The 25099-nt window shown below is 34.5% G+C and overlaps 1 protein-coding gene across 5 annotated transcripts in view; it reads left to right on the plus strand.

The window, feature by feature from the left end:
- Positions 1 to 25099, plus strand: part of CCDC91 (coiled-coil domain containing 91) — a 414466-nt gene that overhangs the window by 167442 nt on the left and 221925 nt on the right. For all 5 annotated transcript variants that reach the window (XM_074225704.1, XM_074225703.1, XM_074225707.1 and 2 more), the window contains 3 exons: positions 11422 to 11591; positions 13553 to 13756; positions 18953 to 19057. In XM_074225704.1, coding sequence (XP_074081805.1) covers positions 11422 to 11591; positions 13553 to 13756; positions 18953 to 19057 — 479 coding nt within the window. The remainder of the gene's footprint in view (positions 1 to 11421; positions 11592 to 13552; positions 13757 to 18952; positions 19058 to 25099) is intronic.

The following is a 25099-nucleotide window of genomic DNA, read 5'->3' on the forward strand; positions in this document are numbered from 1 at the left end:
CTTTGGTTTTTAAATTCTTTTAAAAACTCGATCATGAGTTTTTGGGTTTGTGTCCAATTCACAGATTCTTTTGAGATTATCCTTGTAGGTAATTTTTCACTGTTTTCTTCTTCTGAGTTGATTGTTATGATCTTTAAATGCAATGTAGCTTTATATAGTGAGCACTCTTTTTAGCTTTTTTATTGAACTTGAAATGTATGAGCTCTAATCCTGGGGTATAGGGAATATAGACCCAAGCCTTTTATGCTGGGGCTGGGCTCTGATTCCAGACTTGTCATTAACCTAGATAATGCCTATGCAGTCTAGGCCTTGCCTTTGCAGAGGTTTATTTTCTCCTTTATGTCTAGGTTCTGCCTAAGCTGTGGTTTGTTCCCAATCCAGTCCTGTCATTTGCTCCAGTGTTCCCAGGGTTCAGACATGGTTTGGAGTTGGGACCCTCTCTGCTAACTTGCTTTCTGGCTGCTGGTTAAGCTGTTGGGAACTGGGCTACATTATGATTAAAAGCCTCCCACTGTCTTTTTCTGCTCTCCTTCCTAGTTGGATTTTATTTCTGCTTTTCCCCCAAAGAGAAGAGCTTCATGATGCTTACTGTTGAAAATTTCTTTGGAGCTTGTCTTTTTCTTGGTGGGATCTATAGCTTTAATGTGATTACAAACGCTTTATTTAACTTTGTGTAGGGGAAACCTCCAGGGGCATGTTAGCTTCACACTGCCATCTTGGCTCTGTCCCAGAAGTCTTCCTTATCCCTTTTAATGAGGTCTGTTTTTTACTTTTGTTTTGTCTGAGATGAGGATTGCTCCCCCTGATTTTTTTACTCCTGCTGAATAATATATTTTGCTCCATCCTTTTACCTTTTCTCTGTATGTATCTTTCTGCTTCACATGTATTTCTTTCCTATCCTCTTATTTCTCCTCACCAAAGTTTTACTGCCTTTCCCCTTTAAGTTTTCTTTTAAATTTTAACTTTTAGTAGGATAGATTTTTTTTAGTATTTCACAAGGCAAATAGGGTTAAGTGGCTTGCCCAAGGCCACACAGCTAGGTAATTATTAAGTGTCTGAGGCCAGATTTGAACTCAGGTACTCCTGACTCCAGGGCTGAGGCTTTATCCACTGCACCACCTATCTGCCCCCTCAGTAGGGATAGATTTTTAAACACAATTGGGAATGAATCTTATTCCCTCTCTGGGCCAAATCTATTGAATAGAATTTACTTTAGTATTCATACCCTCTCCCCTTCTTTCCCTTTGCTATCATAAATCTTTGTGCCTCTTCACCTGGTATTATTTATCCACTAATGCCTAGCCTTCTCCTTCTTCTTATGTTTTTATTGTTTTCAAATATTGATTGACATGCTTATACCACTACTGGTTTATATCCTGAAGAAGTTATGAAAAGGGGTAAAATGTCACTTGTGCAAAATTATTCATAGCAGCCCTGTTTGTGGTGGCAAAGAGTTGGAAATTAAGCAAATGTCCTTTAATGGGGGAATGACTTAAGAAACTGTGATGTGTGTATGTGATGGAATACTATTGTTCTATTAGAAACCAGGAGGGATGTGAATTTAGGGAAGCCTATAAGGATTTTCATGAACTGAGCTGAGCGAGATGAGCAGAACCAGAAAAACAGTGTACACTCTTAACAGCAACATGGGGGTGATGACCAACCTTGATGGACTTGCTAATTCCATCAGTGCAACAATTAGGTACTATTTTGCAGTTTCTTTGATGGAGAATACCATCTGTATCCCGAGAGAGAATTTTGGAGTTTGACCAAAGACTATTAACCTTTAATTTAGGAAAAAACTCATTATCTTATTATGTAATTCTGCTATCTCTTATACTCTATTTTTCTTCCTTAAGGATATGATTTCTCTCTCATCACATTCTACTTAGATCAATATATACTATGGAAATCACATAAAGACTAACAGACTGCCTTCTGTGGGGAGGGTTGAGAAGGAAGATTGGAAGAAAAATTGTAAAACTCAAAATAAATAAAATCTCATATACAGAGGGGGAAAATAAATAAAAATAATGGGGAGTTTAAAAAAGAGTTAATTCTTTTTTCCATTTGATTATTTTTGCTTTTTTAAAGGACTTGATTTCTTTAGTCAATTTTTTATAATTTTCTTCCATGACTCTCATTTCTCTTTTCCATTTTTCTTCTTTCTCTCTTCTTTTGTGTTTAAATTCTTTTTTTAAATTTTTCTATTAGGTTTTAGATTTAAGTCCAATTTATAGTCTGCTTTGAAACTTGCCATGTAGGAAATTTTTCATTGATTTCTTTTTTCTGTGGTGGCATTTTACCATTTCTGTCTGCATACTAGCTTTCTATGGTTAGCATTCTTAGTTATTTTTTTCCTTTTCTCATTTTTATTTGCTTGAGTTTTGTTCCTGTGCTATAGGGAGTATAGACTCAAGCGTTTTTGCTGGGGCCAGTCTTATCTCTGGCCAAGATGTGATCTATGCATCCCAGACATTACCCATTCAGAGGTTTGTTTTCTCATTTATGTCCAGGTTTTTCTTATGCAATGGTTTTTTCCCAACCCACTTCAGATTTTGTTTGGTATTGGGACCCTCCCTTCTAGGACCTGGACCTTCTACTGGCTTTCCAGCTCTCCTACCTGTCTTTGCTTTACTTTCCTTTTTCCCAGGAAAAGACAGACCTTCACTGAAGATCCTACATGATGTCTTGGTTGAAAACTTTTTTCAGTCTTGCTTTTTTTTTTTTTTTTTTGGTGGGATCTATATTTTTACTGCCTGTGAAGAAGCTTCATTTAGTGGTGTGTAGGGAATAATTCCTTGACCATTCTAGTCTCACTCTACCATCTTGGCCATGGAGGACTTTTAGAACCAATACTTCTCAATCTCTAGGCCTCTGGGTTCCTAGCTTTAGTTGGTCCTCATTCCCTCTCAGGAGAGTTATTTCACATGTGCTATTACCAACTCCATCAAATGCTGCTCAGCCTTTCTTGTAAAGTAATTCAAGGTCAAATGTTCTATTTATTATTCTGTGTGAGTACTTTAGGTTTTCTTAGCCCAACTTCTGCAGAATAGTGAACAACTAGAGAATGCTGAACTTGCTACTTTATTTATTCTTGGCCTGCTTCCCTCCCTCCTTCCTTCCTTCCTTCCTTCCTTCCTTCCTTCCTTCCTTCCTTCCTTCCTCCCTCCCTCCTTCTCTCCCTCCCTTTCTGTCTTCCTTCCCTTTCTACCCACTCCCTCCATCCTCCCTCTCTCCCTCCCTCCCTTGTCCTTCCTTCCTTCCAGCTTCCTTATTTTTCCAGCTGCATTCAGCAGTAGTTTTCACTGGCATTTTTTTAAGGTTTTGAGTTTTACATTTTTCTATTCCCTGGTTCACTTCCCTTTCTCCTCCCCCTGACAGAAAGCAATCTAATATACGTTATACATGTGTATAACTATAACTATGCTAAACATTGATTCCTATTAATTGTGTTATGAATAAAAGAATCAAATTCCATCAGAGAGAAAAAAATGACATAATACATAAAACAACTTTTAAAAATTGAAGAAAGCTTTGATCTGCATTTAAACTCCACTGTTCCTTTTCTGAATGTGGAAGATGTTTTCTATCACAAGTCTTTTAGAATTGTCTTTGATTATTGTACTAACGAAATGAACAAGTCCATCATAGTCGATCATCACCACATTTGTTGTTAGTGTGTATAATATTCTTCTGGTTCTGCTCACTACTCAGAATCAATTCATGAAAGTCTTTTTTTTCTTTTTGAAGTTCTGCCCCTCATGATTTCTTATAGAACAATTCACAATCATATACCACAATTTGTTTAGCCATTCATAATTCATGGGCAGCCCCTCAATTTCTAATTCTTTGCCACTATGAAAAGAGCTCCTTTAAAAATTTTTATACATGGGAGGGTTTTACCCTTTTTTTGTGATCTCTTTTGAATCCAGACCCAATAGTGGTGTTTCTGGATGCAAGGGCAAGTATAGTTTTATTGCCCTTTGAGTGAAGTTCCAAATTGCTTTCCACAGAGGTTGGATTAGTTCACAATTCCACCAGCAATATATCACTGTCCCAGTTTTCCCCTATTCCCTACAATATCATTTTCCCTTTTAGTCATATTGGTCAATCTGATAGGTGGGAGGTGGTACTTTAGAGTTGTTTTAATTTAGGTTTCTGTGATCAATAATGGTATAGAGCATTTTTTCATATGATTATTGCTAACCTTAATCTCTTCATCTGAGAATTGACTGGAAAAGCCCACATTAAGAGGTTGAGAAAAATGCTCAGTCTTGAAAGAAACTAACAAAATTAAAGAGTTAAAAAAGTTTCTCAGCATGAGAAGTTGTCATTGCAAAGAAACAAGAAAAGGATGATATTTTTGGAGGAAGAAACTGCAAGTAAATAAGGATAACTAGATTGTAGAGTCTGTGGAAGGGAGGAAAGCATAGAATAACCAGAAAAGGTATGAATAGGTTAGGTTATAAAGAATTGCTAATGTCAGTCAGCTAAGTTTGTATTTTATCATGGATCTCATTGAGGAGGAAGGTTTATTCTCTGATCAGTAATGATTTAGAGCATTTTTCATCTCTTCATCTGAGAATTGCCTGGCATCCTTTTCTAATAGCCACTGAACAGGCCACTCTATATGTGGAGGGTTAACTGCTCCCTCTTCCACTGAGAGGTTTACTAGGATGCCAGAAGAAGAGCCTTAGAGACCTAGAGAATCAATTTGACAATTGAGTAGAGGAGAAGGAATGGGGTAGGGGGAAAATTTGAGGGAGATTCGTTAGAAGGCCATTACAGACTATTGAGGTGCAGGGGAGAATTTAGGCAGATGAGAACTGGGGTGATAATTGTGTGAGCAAAGATAAGGAGATATATATGTGATATTGATGTGAAGGTAAAAAAGAATATTTTATAATGGATTAGATATGGGGGGGTGGTATGGGTGAAAAAAAAAGATGATGATGATATAGGACTGGGTGACTGGACAGATGATAGTGACCTTAATAATAAAAGAAATTTGAAAGAATGGAGTGGTTTCATTTGTTTTTTGGGGGAAGATAATGAGTTCTGTTTTGCATATGTTGAATTGTCATTACTTGTAGAGCATCAAGTTTAAAATGTTGAAGAGGCAGTTTGATTAATAATACAAATATCAATCTGGGAATAATCTGCATGGAAATGAAAGGAACACAATAGATTTATTGTTTGTTGTCATTCATTTGTTTTTCTGCTGTCAAAGAGGATCAGTGCTATCAGGAAGGTAATAGCTTGACTCATAAAGAATTTCATTTAAGTGAGGCAGAGCTATACAAAATTATCAGCCTTATTCTCTCCTCCAGAGTCATTGCAGTACCATGGGAATGCATAGATTAGGATGAGTAACAATGGATCCTGTTACTTAATATACAGAAGAAAACAAAGAATATTTTCTAAGATTAAAAAAACAACTTCTAAGATAAGAGCTCACTTCAAGAAAAGCTGGAAAAATGGAAAGGAACCTGCTTAAGATCCAGAGCAGATCAACATCTTATAGCATATACCAAGAGGAGCTTCAGATCCATAACATAAGTTTAAAAACTCATATCATAAATAACTTAGAGGAGCAAATAAAATAATACATTTTTACAGTTATGGAAAGTGAAGAGTTCATAAGAAAAACAGGAAAAAGAGAATCACAGAAGACAAAATGGACTTTGTTTTTCCAGTGTCATCTTTAAAATTCTTACATTGGAGGATGTAACTTGTAGTAGATGATGTTGACATCTTGTAAAGTGGCCATCAGCTACACAAATGAGACACTATCATCTTCAAGATTCCCCTGGTATGGGGCAGCTAGGTGGCATAGTGGATAAAGCACCGGCCCTGGAGTCAGGAGTACCTGAGTTCAAATCTGGTCTCAGACACTTAATAATTACCTAGCTGTGTGGACTTGGGCAAGTCAATTAACCCCATTTGCCTTGTCAAAAAAAAAGATTCCCCTGGTATCTTAGAATTTTGATAGTATCAAGTTTATTCTTTGAATAGGTATTGTTATTTAAAAGCTAGGTGTCATTAAATGTTCTATGAAAAATAAACTTGCAAAACAATTCCAACTGAATTCTATAGTTTATAATTTTCAGTTCACATTGCAGTTTTCAGCATCAGCATAGATCCTTTTGTACCTATGCCTTACCATATGGGACTGTAAATTAAGTAGGAAATGCTGTATTTAGTATATCAACCCTAGTGATGATTTGGTCATGATGATGATGGGGATTATGGCTACATACTTAACAGTCAACATGAATGAATTTTTGTGGATGATTTTTTAATTTCTTATTGTACTTTGCATTGACTTTTAAAATTCTTTTCTCTTTGGCTAGCTAGCCATAATTACCTTTGTATTTCCTGTTACTAACAGGAACATGAAGTTGGTCCCATTGCAATTTGTGGTAGATTACTAAGTCTGAGCCATTTCTAGTGTTAACATCAATCACTTTGTCCTTGAAAATTCAGTCACATTGGGTTATTAGGATTCAGGCCCTTCATTGTCTGTAAATGTCTTCTTCCTCCTATTGTAGACATATCATAGTGGATGTAGGATATACAGTCTTCTCTGGGGTACTCACATTGTCCACTAGACCCTTCTTAGGTAAGTATCCCCAATCCCCTACACCCACAGTTTAGGCAGGTTTTTGTAGTCTATTATCAAGAAAGAGTACTTGAGTACTGGGTTTCTAGCAGTTTATGCAGGGCTAGGGGCAACCCCAACCAGCCTTTACCACATTTGCATCATGATGGTATTGGGTTTGAATTTTAATTTTGGTTTTGGGATTTTTATTCTGGTTTGTGGCAGAATCAAACACTTTGACCACAGGTGTGAGAAAAGGAGGGGGAAAAAAGGACCAGAGTGCCTGTGGGAGACAGTCAATAAACGTTTATTAAGCACCCTTTATGGGCCAGGTACCCTACTGGGATCAGAAAGAAAGATAAAACAATCCTTGTTCTTGAGGAACCCACAATTATATATATATATATATATATATATATATATATATATATATATATATATATATATATATATATTAAATCTCACTTCACTCTCACAAAACCAGAAATGTTATATAAATATATAATCCTAATTTCTATTTTCAGACTAAGCCCTCAGTGTAAATCTCTGACCTTTTGCAATTAACTACACATAATTGCATGTGACTTTTGAAGGAAGAGAATGGAAAGCACTAAGGGTGAACTCTAGGTCAAATTTATATTTTAACTGAGTAGAGAACTTACAGCTTATTAGTAAAATATCTTCCCTATTTCTCTCACATACTTGGGGCTTATAAATTTCCAAATGTTTCCAGCTTTAGTGGGGAAAATGGACACACAAAAAAGTCACTATTAGTGAGGCATAGGTGTATAAGACACATGTGAAATGGGACACCTCAGGCCGCCTTATGCTTTCGATCTGAATCGTGGCTGGTGGTTTCTCATTACTTTGGTTGATCCCCCCTGTGCTCCTACTGCAATTGATCTTGCAGTTTCCATATTTACTTTTAGATCTGTAGTTGCTTAACATTACTTGACAATAATAATTCAATTAGTATTTATTAAATACTCAGCATTAAGAACTGCATTAAATACTGAGAATGCAAGTTTTCAAAGACCTTATGGCCTAATAGGACAGACTTATAGATGAGGTATGTGCAGAGTACATGGGAGGTAAGCTGAGAGAAATAGGAAATCATTCAAAAAATGGGATTTTAGTTGAGACTTGAACTAATTCATTTATCAAGAATGATATAAATATAATTATAAAGCTTTTTAGCAATAGTTAGATTTTTAAATAGTTGGAGAGAAGAGAAAGGAAAACATTTCAGGCATGAAAGTAGACAACTAGTATAAACTCCTAGAGCTGGTAAAAGGAGTTGAAGGGACAGCAAGAACTGTGTCAAACAAGTTTGTCTGGCTTCCATCAAGTCCCAGCTAAAATTCCACAGGAAACCATTCCTGATCTTTTAGTATTTTCACTTTACTAATTATTTTCAATGTCCTGGACTTATTTTGCTTGTTACCTAGTTAAATGCATGTTGTCTCCTCTATGACACTATGAACTTCTTGACATCAGGGACTGTATTTTGCCTGTCTTTAGTTCTTCAACGTTTTAGCACAGTGTCAGGAACATATATGTTTAATAAATGTTTATTGTCTGACTGACTGATTTCACATGAACTTTCCTCCAAATTTCCATGGTAATATCAACTCATTCAAAATCTCAATTTATGCTGTACTTTTCTTTTTTACTTGCCCAACATGATAAATCATTTCCCAAACATTATGACTACTGTCTTCATAATATTTTCCACATATACATACATACATACATACATACATGTGCATATATTCACCCAGAGTAATGCAGTTGCCTGATAGCCATTTTTTTTGCTTCTCCCCAGTCTAATTTAACTTTGATGAAACTGCTTTAAGAGATTTTTTAAAGCACAAATCTTACCATAAATCTTTTCTACTCAAATCCTCAATTTCCTACTGATTAAATTAGAACACTTTAATCCTTTTTTACATATATTATAATCCAGCAAGTTGTATTTTTTTAGTCTCCCACATGATTCTCTTCTTCAGTCCTGGAAATGCACCTTATCATTTCCATCTCTTAGGAAACTGTAGCTTCCTTCAAGGTTTAACCAAAGTGCTAACTTCTGTATGAAGCATCCTGATCACCCAATTGTTAGTATTTGCCCCCCAAATTATCATGTACATATGTACGATTTGTTCCCAAACTCTGTGAGGAACATAATGTGATCTTGCTACAACTAAACTTTTCTATCCCTGCAAAATGTTCCCCTATTTCTACCTAAGTTTTCTTTAGTAGCTAATTATATCAGATTTCACAAACAGTTTGATAAGCATAATAATAAAGTGAAACTAGCTAATTGGTTAACGTAGAAAATTAATTTTGACCACTGTCTGATAAATTTGAGGGGGAGGGGTGTTACTGACCGGCAAACAAAATAGTAGACTGTCACTGTTCAAGTGAAGGAGGTGAAGAGGACTAGAACTGAATATTGATAATATGGAAGAGGAGTCAAGAAGGATATCATGAAAATGGAAAAAAAAACTGTTTACATGAAGGAGAGAGTGGTAATGATGGAAACGATAATATTAACTATTCTATATTTTACTACTCAAATGACTAGGAGTTATGTCAGTTTTACACATCTTGAGCTTGAGGTGCTATTCAGACAGCCAAGTAGCAATGCCTAATAGATAGGTGGAGAGGTTGAACTGAAATTAATGCATATGATTTAGGTTTGGCATATTATTATGAAAATCATGTTACATAGGCAAAAATAGTAATCAGAGTTTTGCAGGTGAGTGAGATCACCAAAGTCTCATCTTTGGTGGAGCATGTAGAGAGAGAAGTGATTGAAAACCGAACTTTGAGAGAGAGAGGAGACAGAAACAGAGCTTAAGAGGAGAAATCAACTAGGAAGAGGAAGTGCTTATTAAAATGAAAAGTTGTAATGAATGAAGATAAGTACTGGAAAAAAGGCTTTTGGATTTAGCATTTAAAAGATTAGTGAACTCTGAGAGCTGTTTCAAGTAGATTTGGAGTTGGAAACCAGATTGCAAATGATTGAAGAATGGGATGTTAAAAAGTAGAGAAAGAAAACAGAGATTACTCTTTCTTTGAGTTTTAGCATTGAAAGGCAGGAGAGACATAATAGCCAAAGGAAATGATAGAGTCAAAGAATACAGTTGACTTTTTCTCTGTCTCTTATTTTGAATGGGCTGGTATTAGCTAAGGAGCCATTAAATAAAGATTGAAGAGAGAAGTGGTTGTATAATGTGATATGGCAAGTTTTTTGACAGATCAAGTTTACATATATAAAGATTTTTTGGAAAGAAAAAGGGCTTCATCTTCTGAAATTTGAGTAGAATAGAAAATTTTTAAAAATATATGTTGATAATTTATCCATGTGCAGCCAAGGATACTTAATTGCTAAATCCAATGACCTTTTCTCAGATTTTATGCTTTTATTGACTTCTGTGCAGTTGACATTGTCCATAATTCCCCTTCTCTGTTCTCTTCCTTGACCCTGGTTTTTCAGGACACTGTTCTCTTGGCTAGTTTCCTACCTGTCAGTCAATTGACATTTATTTTCTATTTTTTTAGGATTTTTTTTTGCAAGGCTATGGGGTTAAGTGACTTGCTCAGGGCCACACAGCTAGGTAATTATTAAGTGTCTGAGGCCAGATTTAACTCAAGTATTCCAGACTCCAGAGCCAATGCTCTATCCACTGCACCACCTAGCTGTCCACCATCAATTGACATTTATTAAGCACCTACTATTTGCTAAACATTGCTCTATGTACATCTCTGTCCCCTTTGATGAATCATCATCTTCAAGTCACCATGACTGTGGGTATCAGCCAGGTCTTTATCCTGGGCCCTATTCTCTTTCTTCACTCTCAGAGTCCTTAAGATGTATTGTGGTTTTCATGATCAGTTCTACACAGATTACTCCCATATCTATTTATCTAACCCAAAACTCTCTCCTGAGTCCCAGTCCTACATCACCAATTGCCTACTAGATATTTTGAACTAGACATCCCATAAATATGTTAAATTCAACAAGTCTGAGACAGAATTCATTAGTTTTCCCTCAAAACTCATGCCTCTATTGAATTTCCTTAATTCTATTTAGGGTATCATATTTCCAATTATCCTCAATTTCTCACTCACCCATGGAAATTATCATCCACATCCAGAGAAAGAACTTTCTAGTCTGAATGTAGACCAAAGCATACTGTTTTCAATTTTAAAAATTTATTTATGGTTTTTACTTCTCTTGTTTTTTTCTTTTGTTCTGATTCTTCCTATACAACATGACTAATATGAAAATATTTTGATACAGTTATACAAGTTTAACCTATATTATATTGTTCTCTTTCAAGGGGAGGAGAAAGGGAGGGTGACAAATGCAGAATTCAAAATCTTATAAAAAATGAATGTTGAAAATTATCTTTTTATGTAATTGGAAAAAATAAAGAAAAAAAAACAAAGAAGAAAAAACATATATGTTGAGTGGTGGCTAGGTTGCGCAGTGGATAGAGCACTGATCCTGTAGTCAGGAGTACCTGAGTTCAAATGCGGCCTCATACACTTAATAATTACCTAGCTATGTGGCCTTGGGCAAACCACTTAACCCCATTTGCCTTGCAAAAACCTAAAAAATAAAATAAAATATATATGTTGAATTTCTTGTTATCAATCTCCATTAACTACATGTTTCATACTGTTTTCATCTAAATTTTTAGTAAATTTTTGATAAAAAATCATTTGCTACATAGATCAGAAAATAATCCTTATTAACACATTTAAAGTTGTGTCTTAATTTTTTAATTCTTAAATTTTATTTTTATTAGTATCTGGAGTCCACATCCCCCCATCTGTTTCTCCTGAGAGTCTTCTGGAGCAATCTTTATCTTCAACACATCCTATCTCTTCTAACTCCATCATTTCATCACAGGATAATGCAGTTGTTGTTTCACAAACCAGCAATAGTACTGTAAGTCAAGCAGTTTCTAAAGATCAGGTAAAGGTCTTGATTTTTAATAGAAATCTGTATTACTCTCTTAAAAACTCTGTGTGTGTGTGTGTGTGTGTGTGTGTGTGTGTGTGTGTTTTGTTATCAAGTTAGAGATAATTTGACATTTTCAGCCATTTGATAGTTGATTCAACTAGATAGTATATTTTTTTCTTCAAGAAATAGCTTATTTTTATGGTTGGCAGCTAGATACACTGTGGGTAGAACACCAGATCTTGAGTCAGGAAGATCTGAGTTCAAATCCCCCCTCAGGCTTTAGTTGTGTGATCTTAGACAAGTTACTTAATCCTTAGTTTCCACATTTGTAAAATGACTATGAAGCTAGGTAATATTGTGGATAGAGTGCTGGCCTGAAGTCAGATAGAGAAGAGAACCCTGGTCTGAGCCCCTTAATCCCTAGAGCCTCAATATATCATTTATAAAAATAGGAAAGAATACCTTCCCTAGTACAATAGAGGAGTTGTAAGGATAGTATGAAATAATAAAAGTAAACTCTACTTTTTGATTCTTAGTGCTTCATTACATTAAATGTGAAGCTGCCTAAAAAGCTAGGAGGCACAATGAATACAGTTCTGAGCCTGAATTGAAGAAGAATCATCTTCCCAAGTTCAAGTGTCCCAAGATATTTACTAGTTATGTCACTCTAGGCAAGTCACTTATCCCACTTTGCCTCAGTTTCTTATTTGTAAAAGGAACTGGACAAGGAAATAGCAAACCATTCCACTATCTTTGCCAAGAAAACGTCAGATTGGGGTCATGGAGAGTCAGATACAATTGAAATGACTGAACAACAAAAACAAATTTGTGTGGCAGTTGTCCTTCTAAACTGCATTCATTAATGTTGGATAAAACACACATCTATAGTAAGCTAAAATATTTGCCCAGCATCAAAATTATTTATTCAATATAGTGGCATTATAAGATAGGAGATTGTTTGGAAGGGGACATTATCTGAAGATGAAAGGTAGATGATTGCATTTGATGAGCTTGATCTGAGATTCAAGAAGACCAGGGTTCATGTTTTGTCTCTTATACATGCCCTGTATAAATTATTTAATTTATGAGTTTTTCAAGGAACTTTCCTGTAAGACTTTAAATTGGTGAGTAAGTTATAATAATGTAAATGTTTCCTGTTTGGTTTCCTAATAGTTCTATATACAGTTTTTTAAAAAAATACAATTTTTGTTGAATTTATTAGTTTCTATTGCATTTTAAAGATATTAATAATTTCACTTAGTATTACAGCTAAGAATTTAAAGTATTAAAAGAGAATTTAAACAATAATTTTTAATTGTCAGCTTCATAGGGATTGAATCAAAATGTACACATCTTTTTCAAGATACACTTAATGCTCAGAACATTTATTTGAATTTTTTTCTAAAAATTACTTGGATAGCTAAAGAAATCTAAATGAGAAAATACATGAGACATAGTATGACTTTCTAGAGTGTTACAGATGGTGTGGAAACATCTGTTTTCTGTCCGTAGAAGTTGGGAATCATTTTGAAGACATGGACTTCCAGAGTCTAAATAAGTTGACTCCAAAGAAGTATATATGTTTGTGTGTGTGTGTGTGTGTGTGTGTGTGTGTGTGTGTGTGTGTGTGTGTGTATTATGGAAACTCTAAGAGTTTCACTTGTTCCTAGAGCAAAATGTGACCAACAAATGTATTTATTTATTTATTTATTGCAAATACTTTACTTTGCCTAGAAGTTTATAAAGTTCCTTTGGTAAACCAAATTGTAAGAATTTTGTCAGTTCTAAAAAATGAGGTCGTTGTAATACTTTTAGGGCTTTATTGATTTATTTAAATGGTTAAATAATTTTTGCTAAATTAATTTTTTGCTAAAGCTTAAATTCCAAATGTGTTTTCTAGTGCCCTTGAGTAGTTTTTATTTGTTGATATATTGTAAGCTTTTCTCTTTTGATTTTTTCCCCACATGAATTAGATTCAGCAATCAACATATACTACTGATTCTTCATTTTTTCCATTGTGTTTAACTGATGAAAATATCAATGAAACAATTTCAATTGTGGATGATATTGCTGAGGATCAAAAAACTATTGAGTTAAACATGAAACTTCGACAAAAACTTGCATGCTTAGAGGTTAAACTTAAAGCATCTGAAGAAGAAAAACAGAGAATTAAAAAGGTATGCAGAAGTGTTTGAAACTTGATTAAAGGAGTCTTACTATGATTAAAAACTTATCAAAGAAACTAATGCTATAATTTTGTGCATTGAAATGAATCTAGTACTAAGGGAAAACTTGGATGATAAAAAATCTGTAGTCTGAGAAGAACTTAGAAACAATACATAATGAGTTTAATTAAGATTTGTTTGAATTCATAGTTTAGGATTTAATTTGTGATTATATATATCTGACTATATATAGTTACATATATATGAATATAAACACATACATGTAAGTATATATATATAAATTTATGTGTATGTATGTATATATAACTATAACTATTATTACATATTGTTATATACACTCACATATACACACATACTATAGATATAGATATAAATCTACATATGCATTATATGTAAATCTATATAGACATACAGACAGAAATCTAAATGAGAAAATATGTGAGCACAGTATGACTTTCTAGAGTGTTACAGATGGTGTGGAAATATCTGTTTTCTGTACATAGAAGTTGGGAATCATTTTGAAAACCTGGACGTCCAGAATCTAAATCGAGGATAAGTCTGTGATCATCTGACTCACAAAATGGCTTTGCCCCTCCATCCCACATGTTACCTTTGACCATCTCACTTCCTTTCTGTCTATTCTCTTTATAAAATGCCGATATTTGCTGCAAACATATATTCACAAAGTTTTACTTAATTTAAGTAAATGGATGACAGTGTTGGTTATTAGAAGGTCAATATAAAAATATATATTTATATTCAAGTATGATATATAGAAAGTGTTCAAGGAAAAGGACTCTGGTATGAGGGCTGCTGAATCCTTCATACACACACACATACACACACCCACACATATATATGTGTGTGTATATATATATATACACACACACACACACACACACATATACATATACATATTTATGTTTTTATTTAAGGCAGTGGGGTTAAGTGATTTGCCCCCAAGGTCACTATGCTAGGCAAGTATCAAGTGTCTGAGTCTGGATTTGAACTCAAGTACTCCTGATTCCAAGACCAGTGCTCTATCCACTGCACCACCTAGTTGACCTTTCTGGACCCTTTTCAAGACTACATTCTACCTTTGGTATTCACCCAGTTGATTCAATCAACTTTCACTTGAGGCTTCAAGAAGCTGTATTATGGTCAGTGGCCACATCTCAGCAAACTGTTTTGGCAGACAGATTAAAACAAGTTGAGGATAAGCTAAGGATCTCAAACCCAGCAGTGAGTTAATGGTAGTGGATTGAAAACACTTTGTTCCATCACCATGAAAGCTGTTAAAGCAGGTGGTATGGATTGCTTTAAGTTTGATTAGGCATTGATGATTCCAAAATCATTTGCTACATCCCCAAACTATCACTAGTTGTCTTGACTTTTGTCTTGCCCCTGGACTTTGATGATTCTGGAAGAGACAGTGAAACTGATAACTTCATACAACGTTTACCTCAGTTAAATCTAATAAATACATGAATCAAAAGACATCATCCGTACCCTTTTGCAATTTTTATTTACTTCAGAGTCCTGAAATACAAGCAAGTGATGAAGCAGTAGGATCAGATTCAATGGGAGCTATAGGCAAAATCCTTTACACAGATGACCTTGGCCTGAAGGTTATCTTCTCACAGTTTTTATTGCAAGACAACTTGGCATATATCACATCTAAATAGTAGTTCTTCGTGAAACAAGATGGCAAATAAAGGCCAGCTTGTTGAAGTTAGTAGAGCTGGATACACAATTTTCTGGAGTGATTGTAGTGATAGGGAGTATTGTGCTGGTTTAGGTTTTGCAATAAAAAGGAATCTAGTCAGAAAGCCTGTATGTCTCTGAAAGGGAATGAATGGCAGGCTCATGACAGTGCTATTATTCCTTATAGAAAAATAACATCACACCATCATCAGTTTATTTGCTTCCACCATGATGAACCTGATGAGGTCAGAGAAAAATTTTATTAAGACTTGGAGACTCTCGTCATCAGTATTCCAAAAGAGTAGAAGCTTGTAATTTTGGGTGACTTTTAATGTTAGAGGAGGCATAGATTATCTTACATGGCAGGGAGTCTTTGGTAAAGAATGGCATTGGAACAGTAACAACAGTGGTGATTGCTGATGGTTTTACTACTGAGGACTTGTACATCTCTTGACCTTCTTATCACCAACACTGTCATCCATTTAAGTAAACTTAAATTAAGTAAAACTTTGTGAATATATATTTGCAGCAAACAATGGCATTTAATAGACTTTAAGGAGAATAGACAGACAGGATGTGAGATGGTCAAAGGTAACATGTGGGACGGAGGGGCAAAGCCATTTTGTGAGTTAGACTGATCATAGACTTATCCTCTCCAAGCTAAGCAATGTATTCAACAAAAGCAGGAGCCCAAAGGAAAATTGATTACTGAAGACTTAATGTCAGCAGACTAGAGCATTTCTGTGAACTGGAACAAAATTTGTTTGATGAAAATGATGGGAAAATTCAGAAGCTGCTGAACAAAAAAATGAGAACTCCACAGGATTTACCAGCAGGATAGTTCATTTGTCTCTAAAAAGTGGAGTACCATCAAAATTCAAGTACTGGTGAAGCTTAGAGAGATGCAGCATTCTTGGATTAGTAAGAAAGCAGATGAAATTCAGTTTTACACTGATAATAGTGACCCAAAATGCTTTTATGAAGGCTATTTATGGGCCAAAGACCTTTGGTTCCCCTTAACTACTCAGTACTGATAGAGCCACCAATTAGGACATGATTCTGGAGAGATGGGTGGAACTCTTTCTTGGTGTTCTCAACATTTTTTCATCAGTCAATCCTGAAGTCATTGACTGTATACTTTACATTGAAGTTAATTCCTCTCTGGCTGAGCTTCCAATTGAAGAAGAGGTTTTGAATGCTATTAGACTCCTCTTGTGGGGTAAAGTACCTGGTGCTGATTCTTTTGTAGTTGAGATTTACAAAGCAGGGGGTCTACTGCTCAAACAAGAACTGATGATAATTTTCTGGATTATAATGCAAGAGGAGGTTATCCCCTAGGAGTTTAAAGACACCTCCATTGTCCTTTCTGTAAAGGAAAGGGAAATAGGTTTTCCTGTGAGCATCACAGTAGGAATCAATCTCTCTTAATCACTGCTGGCAGTATTCTTGCCAGAGTTGTCCTTAATCAACTGATCCTTCACCTGGAAAATGATCATCTCCCCCAGAGCCAATATGGCTTTAGAAAGGGTTGAGGAACTGTCAATATGATGTTTGCCACTTGACAATTCCAAGAGAAATGCCAGTTTCATTGATTTGACTGAGGTCTTTTATACTGTCAAATCTGAGGGATTGTAAAAAATAATGTCAAAAATTTGGTTGCCCATGGAGATTCATCAATGTTGTATATCAGTTTCATGATAGCATGTTGGCACACGGATTCTGGATAATGGACAATATACTTTCATGCTTTCCCAGTCAGAATCAAAGCTGGATGTTTTGTTCCCATTCTTTTTAGCATGATATTTTCAATGATGTTATTAGACTTCTCCAATGAGACTTCAAATCTACTACTCCACTTAATGCTAAATTATTTAATTATAAGACTACAAGCCAACACTTAAGTGGAGGGAAAGTTAGAACATAACTTAATTTGCAGATTATTGTGCCTTCATTGTAGCCTCTATGGCTGAGATGCAACATACTATGGAGCATTTATCTGCTGCTTGTGCTAAGTTTGACCTAAAATTTAACACCAGGTAGACAGAGACTCTCCCAACATAATATGTCATTTTGGTCCTCTGAGAACAAAGGTCAACAACCACATACATGTATAAACTTAAAATTCTTGAACATTTTTGAATTATCTTATAGACATATACATATATAGGATATATGTGTGTATATATGTACTTATACATATACACATATATACACATATGTGTATATATACATACATACATACATACATATATGTATATATATGTATGTGTGTGTGTGTATATATATATATATATATATATATATATATATATATATATATATATATATATATATATTAGTCCATATATCCTAGATGTTGCTTCAGCACTAGGCTGTTTGGCATTTTGGAAATGTGAAAATGTAGAATCTCTTGAGTCTATTTCTTGATTCATTGCTCTCTATTGTAATAGTGACTTAACTTGACCAAATTTGTTTAGTATAGAAAGAATATGCAAAATTTAGAGCAAGAGTGTAGAAACCTATTTTTTTCTCTATGCAGAGAGTATATATGAAGCTATCAAATGTTAACTGAAATGCCATTCTGTAACTTGACTGAAGGCAGGTTTTCATTATGTTAAAACATTTTTTAATATCAGAATGAGAAATATTTTGAAATATTTAAAAATATTTAAAAGGACAGTTTTTATGCTATATTTGTTCCTATAAAACATCATGACATGCAAAATCTTGCAATTAAAACCAGAGAACTTATGGAGAAAATGGGGATAATGCTCAAAAATTTTGTCAGTGATATGTGAGGACATAGTGTATTAGCATAGGGAACTGCTTTTTTGCGCCTCTCATGGTCAGCAAAGTGTCTGACTTATAGTAGGCATTTAATAAATGTATTGAATTATGACCCATGATAGTCTTAAAGGAATTATAAAAAATACTGCTAACAATATCTAGAGAGAGAACTGATGGACTCCAAGTGCAGATTGAAGCTTTCTTTTGACTTTTTTTTCCTATTATGGCTAGTATATTAATATATTTTGTGTAACCTAACAAGTATAATGAGTATCATATTACTTGACTTTGTAAAGGGTGAGGGAAAGAAGGAGAGAATTTATAATTCTAATTAAAAATTAATATTGAAATAAATATAAAAAGAGAAAGAACTCTGCTGAAGATGCAAAAAAGTTTATTGACTACACAATAATACATATTAAATGATTAAGAAATGCATAAATACTATTAATAGTGACCATGTCCAAAGCCTCATGTCTAGGAAGGTCATAATGTCCTCATGGGTTCTTGAATATCAGAAAGGCCATTGCAAATTCAGAGACATCCAGAAATATTGACTATATGTATAAAATCTTGTATAATGAATCTTAATGCAATAAGATTCTCCAATTCTTTGCTAAAAAAAAGTTAACTTAGAGTGAATTTTGACAGTTTCCACTGTAAAAATCTGTTAATCTTGCTTTTTTTTCCCTTTAGGATTTAGAAACATTGATGGAAAAGCATAGAGTTCTGGAAAAAGACTTCTTAAAAGAAAAAGAAGATGAAGAAGTTTTTCTGAAGGATAAATATAAAATGCTTCAGGTAAATTCCTTTTTTAATATTTAAAATATAATCATTTTAATTAATTGATTTGTGGTGTCAACTTTAACAGTGCTCAGTAAATATTGAGAGTGAATATTTAATTAAAATGAATTACACATAAACTAAGATTTCCATCTATATATGTTTACAAATTATAAAGTGGCAATTTAAAAGATTAAGTGTAGCATAAACTCTTGGTGGCCATTGGACTTGAAACTAGGGCTTTGTTGAATCAAAGAGTTGAAAAATATCCTAGAAAAAAGATCCTTCTGATTCAGGAATATAAATGTACTCAAATTGATTGATTCATTCAGTAGTCATTCAATAAGATTTTATTAAATTTAAAAACTATTAAATATGCCAATGATTTTTCTAAACTATGAGATACAAAATCAAATATAAATAATCCTTTCTCTCAAAGAACTTTTTTCCCCCAGAGGGAAATGCCATATACGTATAAAATTAAAGAAGATAATAAAATACAAAGCAATTTTGGTAAAAGAAGACTAGAAGTTGTGAGGCATGGAAGGTAGGGAATGGTGAATCAGGATAAGATTCCTGTGTGGGAGTTGATAGTTAGATGGCATAGTGAAAAGAATGGGAAATATTTACTGATTTTGTTTTCTTGGGCAAATCACTTAATCTCTTTAGCCTCATTTTCCTCCATGTGTAAAATGGGAATAGTATCAATTACTTTATAAGGTGGCTATGAGATTCAAATGAGATAAAACTCTTTCTGAACCTTAAAGTTCTCTGTAAATATTATTATTGATACTTGAGCTGGGATTTGAAGGAAGGATGGATGTAGGAAAGAGAATATTTTCCAGATCTTTGCAGAGGCACAAAAATGGCACACAATCTTCATTCTTTCCCTGTTTTCTTCCCTGCAACCTACAAATATTCTCAAGTCTGTCTACATCAGCTCTCTCCATTTTCTGTCCTTTCACTCACTATATTGTAAAGCCATAATCATTTGGTTTCCAATCTTAATCATGCAACTGAAACTGGCAGCTCAAAATTACCAGTGATCTCTTAATTTCCTCATCTGATGGCCTTATCTCAAAATTATTGGCTCACAGAGTCTTTACCTTTTGAGCCAATCTAATAATTATCTTTCTCACTAATTCATTTCTTTTTCTGAATTTTCCTATTATGATAGAAGGTACTATTATCCTCCTAGTCACCTAGGCTCTGTTATCTTACTGTCATCTTGCATTAAATCTCACTTATTGTACATATCCAGTCTGTTGTCAGGTCTTGTCATTTCTGCCTTCACAGCATCTCATATATATCACCAACTATGTAGATCAAGACTCAAATCTTTCTCCTAGATATTGAAAATAATTGTCTAACTGGTCTCCTTCCCCCATCTCTCCCTACTCCATTACATCCTCCGTTCAGCTGCCAACAACATGCTTTTCCTAAAGATTTGACTTGCTTTCCCCTCTTGTTCTGGGATCTCTAGAATCTTCTTGTTTCCCACAGGATAAAAAATAAACTCTGGCATTTATGACTGTTCATAGTAACCTTCCTACTCTTTTAGTCTTCCTCTCCATTTCTCCTCGCTATATACTTTATGTATAACTGTACTGATTATTTGCAATTTCTTTGATACAACTTTCTATCTCTTGTACTCATATCTTTGCCCTGGCTGGTTTATATATCTGGACTATTTTGCCCCCCCCCCCCCCCCTCACTTTTGACTCTTGGTTTCTTTGTCTTCCTTCAAGACTTCCCTCTGATAGGAAGCTTCTTTTTTGAATATCTGTTAGTGCCTTACTCTTTCATATTACTTCCCATATACTTGGTTTATACTTTGTATGTACCTAGTTACTTACTTTTTATTTCCATCATTAAAGTGTAAATCCCTTGATGTCAAGAACTGCTTTTTCTTTATTTGTATCCCCAGTTCTTAGCACAGTGTCTTGCACATATCAAACAAAAATTCTTGTGGACTGCTTGAGCAGCAACAACCAGACCCACCTCCTCAGCTTGGCCTCGCTTCCTCTCCCAATTGCCAGGTTTTAAGCTGTAGATATTCTGGATTGTGATAGGGAGTTCTGTGTTAGTAGCATTCTAAGTTTCAAAAACTCAGTACAGGAGATCAGAAAAAAAAGGTGGGGAAGGAAGGGTATAAACAATTCTGGATTTGAAATCAAGCACCTCCTTCATGCTTTGAAGAACCAAAATACAGAAATGTAAACCATAACACTAGTGGGATTGCCCTCTGGACTATCACTTTTGGGTCAAAGTACTGAGCAACAGAGGGGATGGGACAAGTGTGTTTTATGTGGGTGTCAAACTGTGTGACACTCTAGTAAACAGGATAAAAAAGTACAGCATCTAACTGAGGTCAGTTCTTTCCCCCCAACATCATTTGGGGAAAAATCCTAAATTGGTAAATTATGAATTGCCCAGCGTGGGAGGAGACTGATATACTTTGAGATCCAGTTCTTCGTGATACCACTATCAAAGATGAAGGAATATAAATGTGAGCAATAGGGAAATAAAAGAAAGAAATGATTGAAATTATCAAATATCTTAGGAAGAAGAAAACTCAAACATATAGGTTAATAAATCAATTGGGAAGGCACTAATTATAGAAGGAAATTTAATTTCCAAATCTAATGAGTTTAAGTATTTATGAATAAATACTGGAAAACAAAGGAAAACATTCCAACAATTGATAAGACAGAGAACCTTGTGGAATTTGAGAGTATGGAACTATAATATTCTATTCCTGAATGGTATAGAAGATAAATGAGAATAGAATTAATGACTTACATAGCAGAAATAAAAGCTAGAATAGAAAAGCTTGAATCTGTAATGAGAAGTCACAACAAAGAAACAAAAGAAAAAAGAATTAGTTGGAAATGAAAATTGAATGAAAATCTAGAAAAAAAGAAATTTTAAAAAAAACTAAAAGAAAATATGCTGGCTACTGTGAAACAAATTAATATCAAACATGAGCTGTGAAGAGATAATTTAAAGAGTAGAGACTAACAAGCCTCAAAACCTTTATCGTGATAAAGCAAGAAATAAGACAACAGAACTGCTCAGAACTTCGGAAAACAGAAAATGAAATAACAGTTGAAAGAATTAATAGATCAACAGTGGAAAAATCTGACAACTAAAACAAAATAAAAATGCCTTTAAATTTAATAATTCAATCCATAAACAGCAAGTTCTAGAAGCAATTAGGAAAAAGACCTTCAAGTATAAATGAAAGGAAATATTTTCAAATTAGACAGGAATATTCTTCACCCACCAGAAAATGCAGGAGGAATGGAATAATGCATTCCAAATGGAGCTAAAGTTGTAGTCCAGGATCACCTATCTTGCATTTTTGACCTTATACATGAATCAAAAATGATGGATAATCAATAATAATCATTTGAAATATTCATGGAAAGAATACCATCCCCTGAAGAGATTATTTATTTCTTTAATACTCCAGACAATAGAAATGCAGGAAAGGTGAATAAGTGCAGAACAGCAGAGATATGTAAAAGATTTTTCTAAATGCATACAAGCAAAAGTAGTAATTAAGTGGAAGTATAAAGAGGCAGTTCTGGGATATTATGGACAGAATCTGATGATATTCTGCCTAAAGGTGAATCAGCTGGAAGCAGTTGGCAAGTTGGAGAATAGGAGAGCATGGAACCCTGGGAAGAGATCTTTTTTTAAAACTTTATTTATTTTGAATTTTACAATTTCCCCCCAATCTTTTCCTCCCCCACCCCCCACAGAAGGCAGTCTGTTAGTCTTTACATTGTTTTCATGGTATACATTGATCTACGTCGAATGTGATGAGAGAGAAATCATATCCTTAAGAAAAAAAATAAAGTATATGGGATAGCAAAATTACATAAGATAACAAGTTTTTTTTTCAATTAAAGGTGACAAAGACCTTTGTTCAAACTCCACAATTCTTTCTCTGGATACAGATGGTATTCTCCATTGCAGATATCCCACAATTATGCCTGATTGTTGCATTGATGGAATGAGCAGGTCCATTAAGGTTGATCATCAACCCCTTGTTGCTTTTCGGGTGTACAGTGTTCTGATTCTGTTCATCTTGCTCAGCATCAGTTCATGCAATTCCTTCCATGCTTCCCTGAATTCCCATCCTCCTTGGTTTCTAATAGAACAGTAGTGTTCCATCACATTAGATATACCACAATTTTTTATGCCATTCCCTAATTGGTGGACATTCACTCAGTTTCCAATTCTTTGCCACTACAAACAGGATTGCTATGGATATTTTCTTTCTTGTGATGTTTTATATTTATGATGTTTTTACCTTGGAAGAAATTTTGAGAGATACAGAGAAAAAATTATTCAGGGATGGTGGACTGCATAATCAAGAGCGTTAGGGAATTCCTCTTTGTCACCTGCAAGAAGTGTCATTGTTATGATGAAAAAGAGGAATAAATCCCTGGGTCATCAAGCTCTAAAAGACAGTGACAGAAACTACCTAGAGAGGAGAGCCCAGAGTGGATACTTAGGAAATTTTGAGTGCATGAAGAATACAGAGAATACTGAGAGACTAGGTAATTAATTATAGGAAGTCATAAACCAGACAGAGTATGAGGTTCCTAGAGAAAGCAGAGATGATGCTTAATGTATATATGGAGAAAGAGAGAGAGAGACAGACAGACAGACAGACAGACAGACAGACAGACCTTCTAGAAAGGTATACAAAATTTTTAAAAACAAAAAGTAACTAATGAACAGAACTAGTTGAAGGGGAGGAAAAGAAAGGAGGAACTACTTGATTAACCTAGAGGAAAAAAACAGTAAGGGAGAATTAAATATCCAGAAAAAAGGAACTAATAATAAGTAAAACTACAAAGGGAAAGCTGCAACAAATAGCAACAAGACAAATAGAGTAAAGTATAACTTAATTGTCAGAACTTTTAAGTGTGAATGGATTTATCCATCTAATGAAATGAAAAAGCTGGATTAGGACATTAAAATCTTCTAATCTTTTGCTTTTTTTAAAATTAACGAATAAAAACATAAAATAAAATAGAGAATGGAAAAATGTACTTTGCATCAAGTGAATTTTAAAAAGCAGGAACTCCCAATCTTATTATCTGAAATACAAGAACAAATATAGAAAAGGATCAACAAATATAGAAAGGGATCAACAAAGAACCCACAGAATGATGAAAAGAACCATAGATACCAAAGCTGTTTTCTACAGACTTGCCAGTTCCTTCCTCTTACTCAATGAATTTGATGCCTGATCCACAATTTTTCTTGCCTCCCTAACTCTTGCTCTCATACTATGTGATGCCCCCCATCCCCTTTCTCATCTCCAGTCACTCTTCTATTTTCTGCCACTATCACCTCCTTCACCTCTGTCTCATGATGAAGTGTCCTTACTCTTTAACTCCTCTATTTGTTCAAGCAACGCCATTCTATCCCATTTGCTTTAAGAGATTGCCTCTTCTGTTAATACCAGTCTTTGACATTATTTGGCCAGAAACTCTGAAACTTCACAGATTGACTTTTTTATGACTAGGTAAAAAGACCATTCTGAGACCTGGGAAAGACCTTAGCTTAAAAAGTTAATGCTAAAAAGTTCAAAAAGACCAAGTGCATCTGGGACCATCTTTAGTCATCTTGATCTATGACTTGCCACTGGACCAAGATGGTAAGATGGTTCCTGCAAAGCCTTCCCTCACTTAAATTCATTTCATTTGCGAGACATGGCCTGCTGTCATGGTCATGGTCCTTTTTGAGAAAGAAGGAGAAACAACAACTCTTCCTACTGCTTGTAAACATGCCCATGTTTCTCTTATTCTGAAAAAAACATAAACAAAAATAAAAACTCATTTGATCATCATATATCTCTTCTGTATTTTGTAGTTAAACTTCTTGAAGAGGTTATCTACAATAGATATTTATACAACATGTGCATTTGGCTCATCTCCTCTCATTCTCTTTTCAATCTGGCTTCTAACTTTATCATTGCACTGGAATTGTTCTATCTAAAATTACCAGTGATCTTTTTGTTGTGAAATCCAGTAGTCT

Source organism: Macrotis lagotis, chromosome 2, assembly GCF_037893015.1.
Source record: "Macrotis lagotis isolate mMagLag1 chromosome 2, bilby.v1.9.chrom.fasta, whole genome shotgun sequence".
Taxonomy (NCBI): domain Eukaryota; kingdom Metazoa; phylum Chordata; class Mammalia; order Peramelemorphia; family Peramelidae; genus Macrotis; species Macrotis lagotis.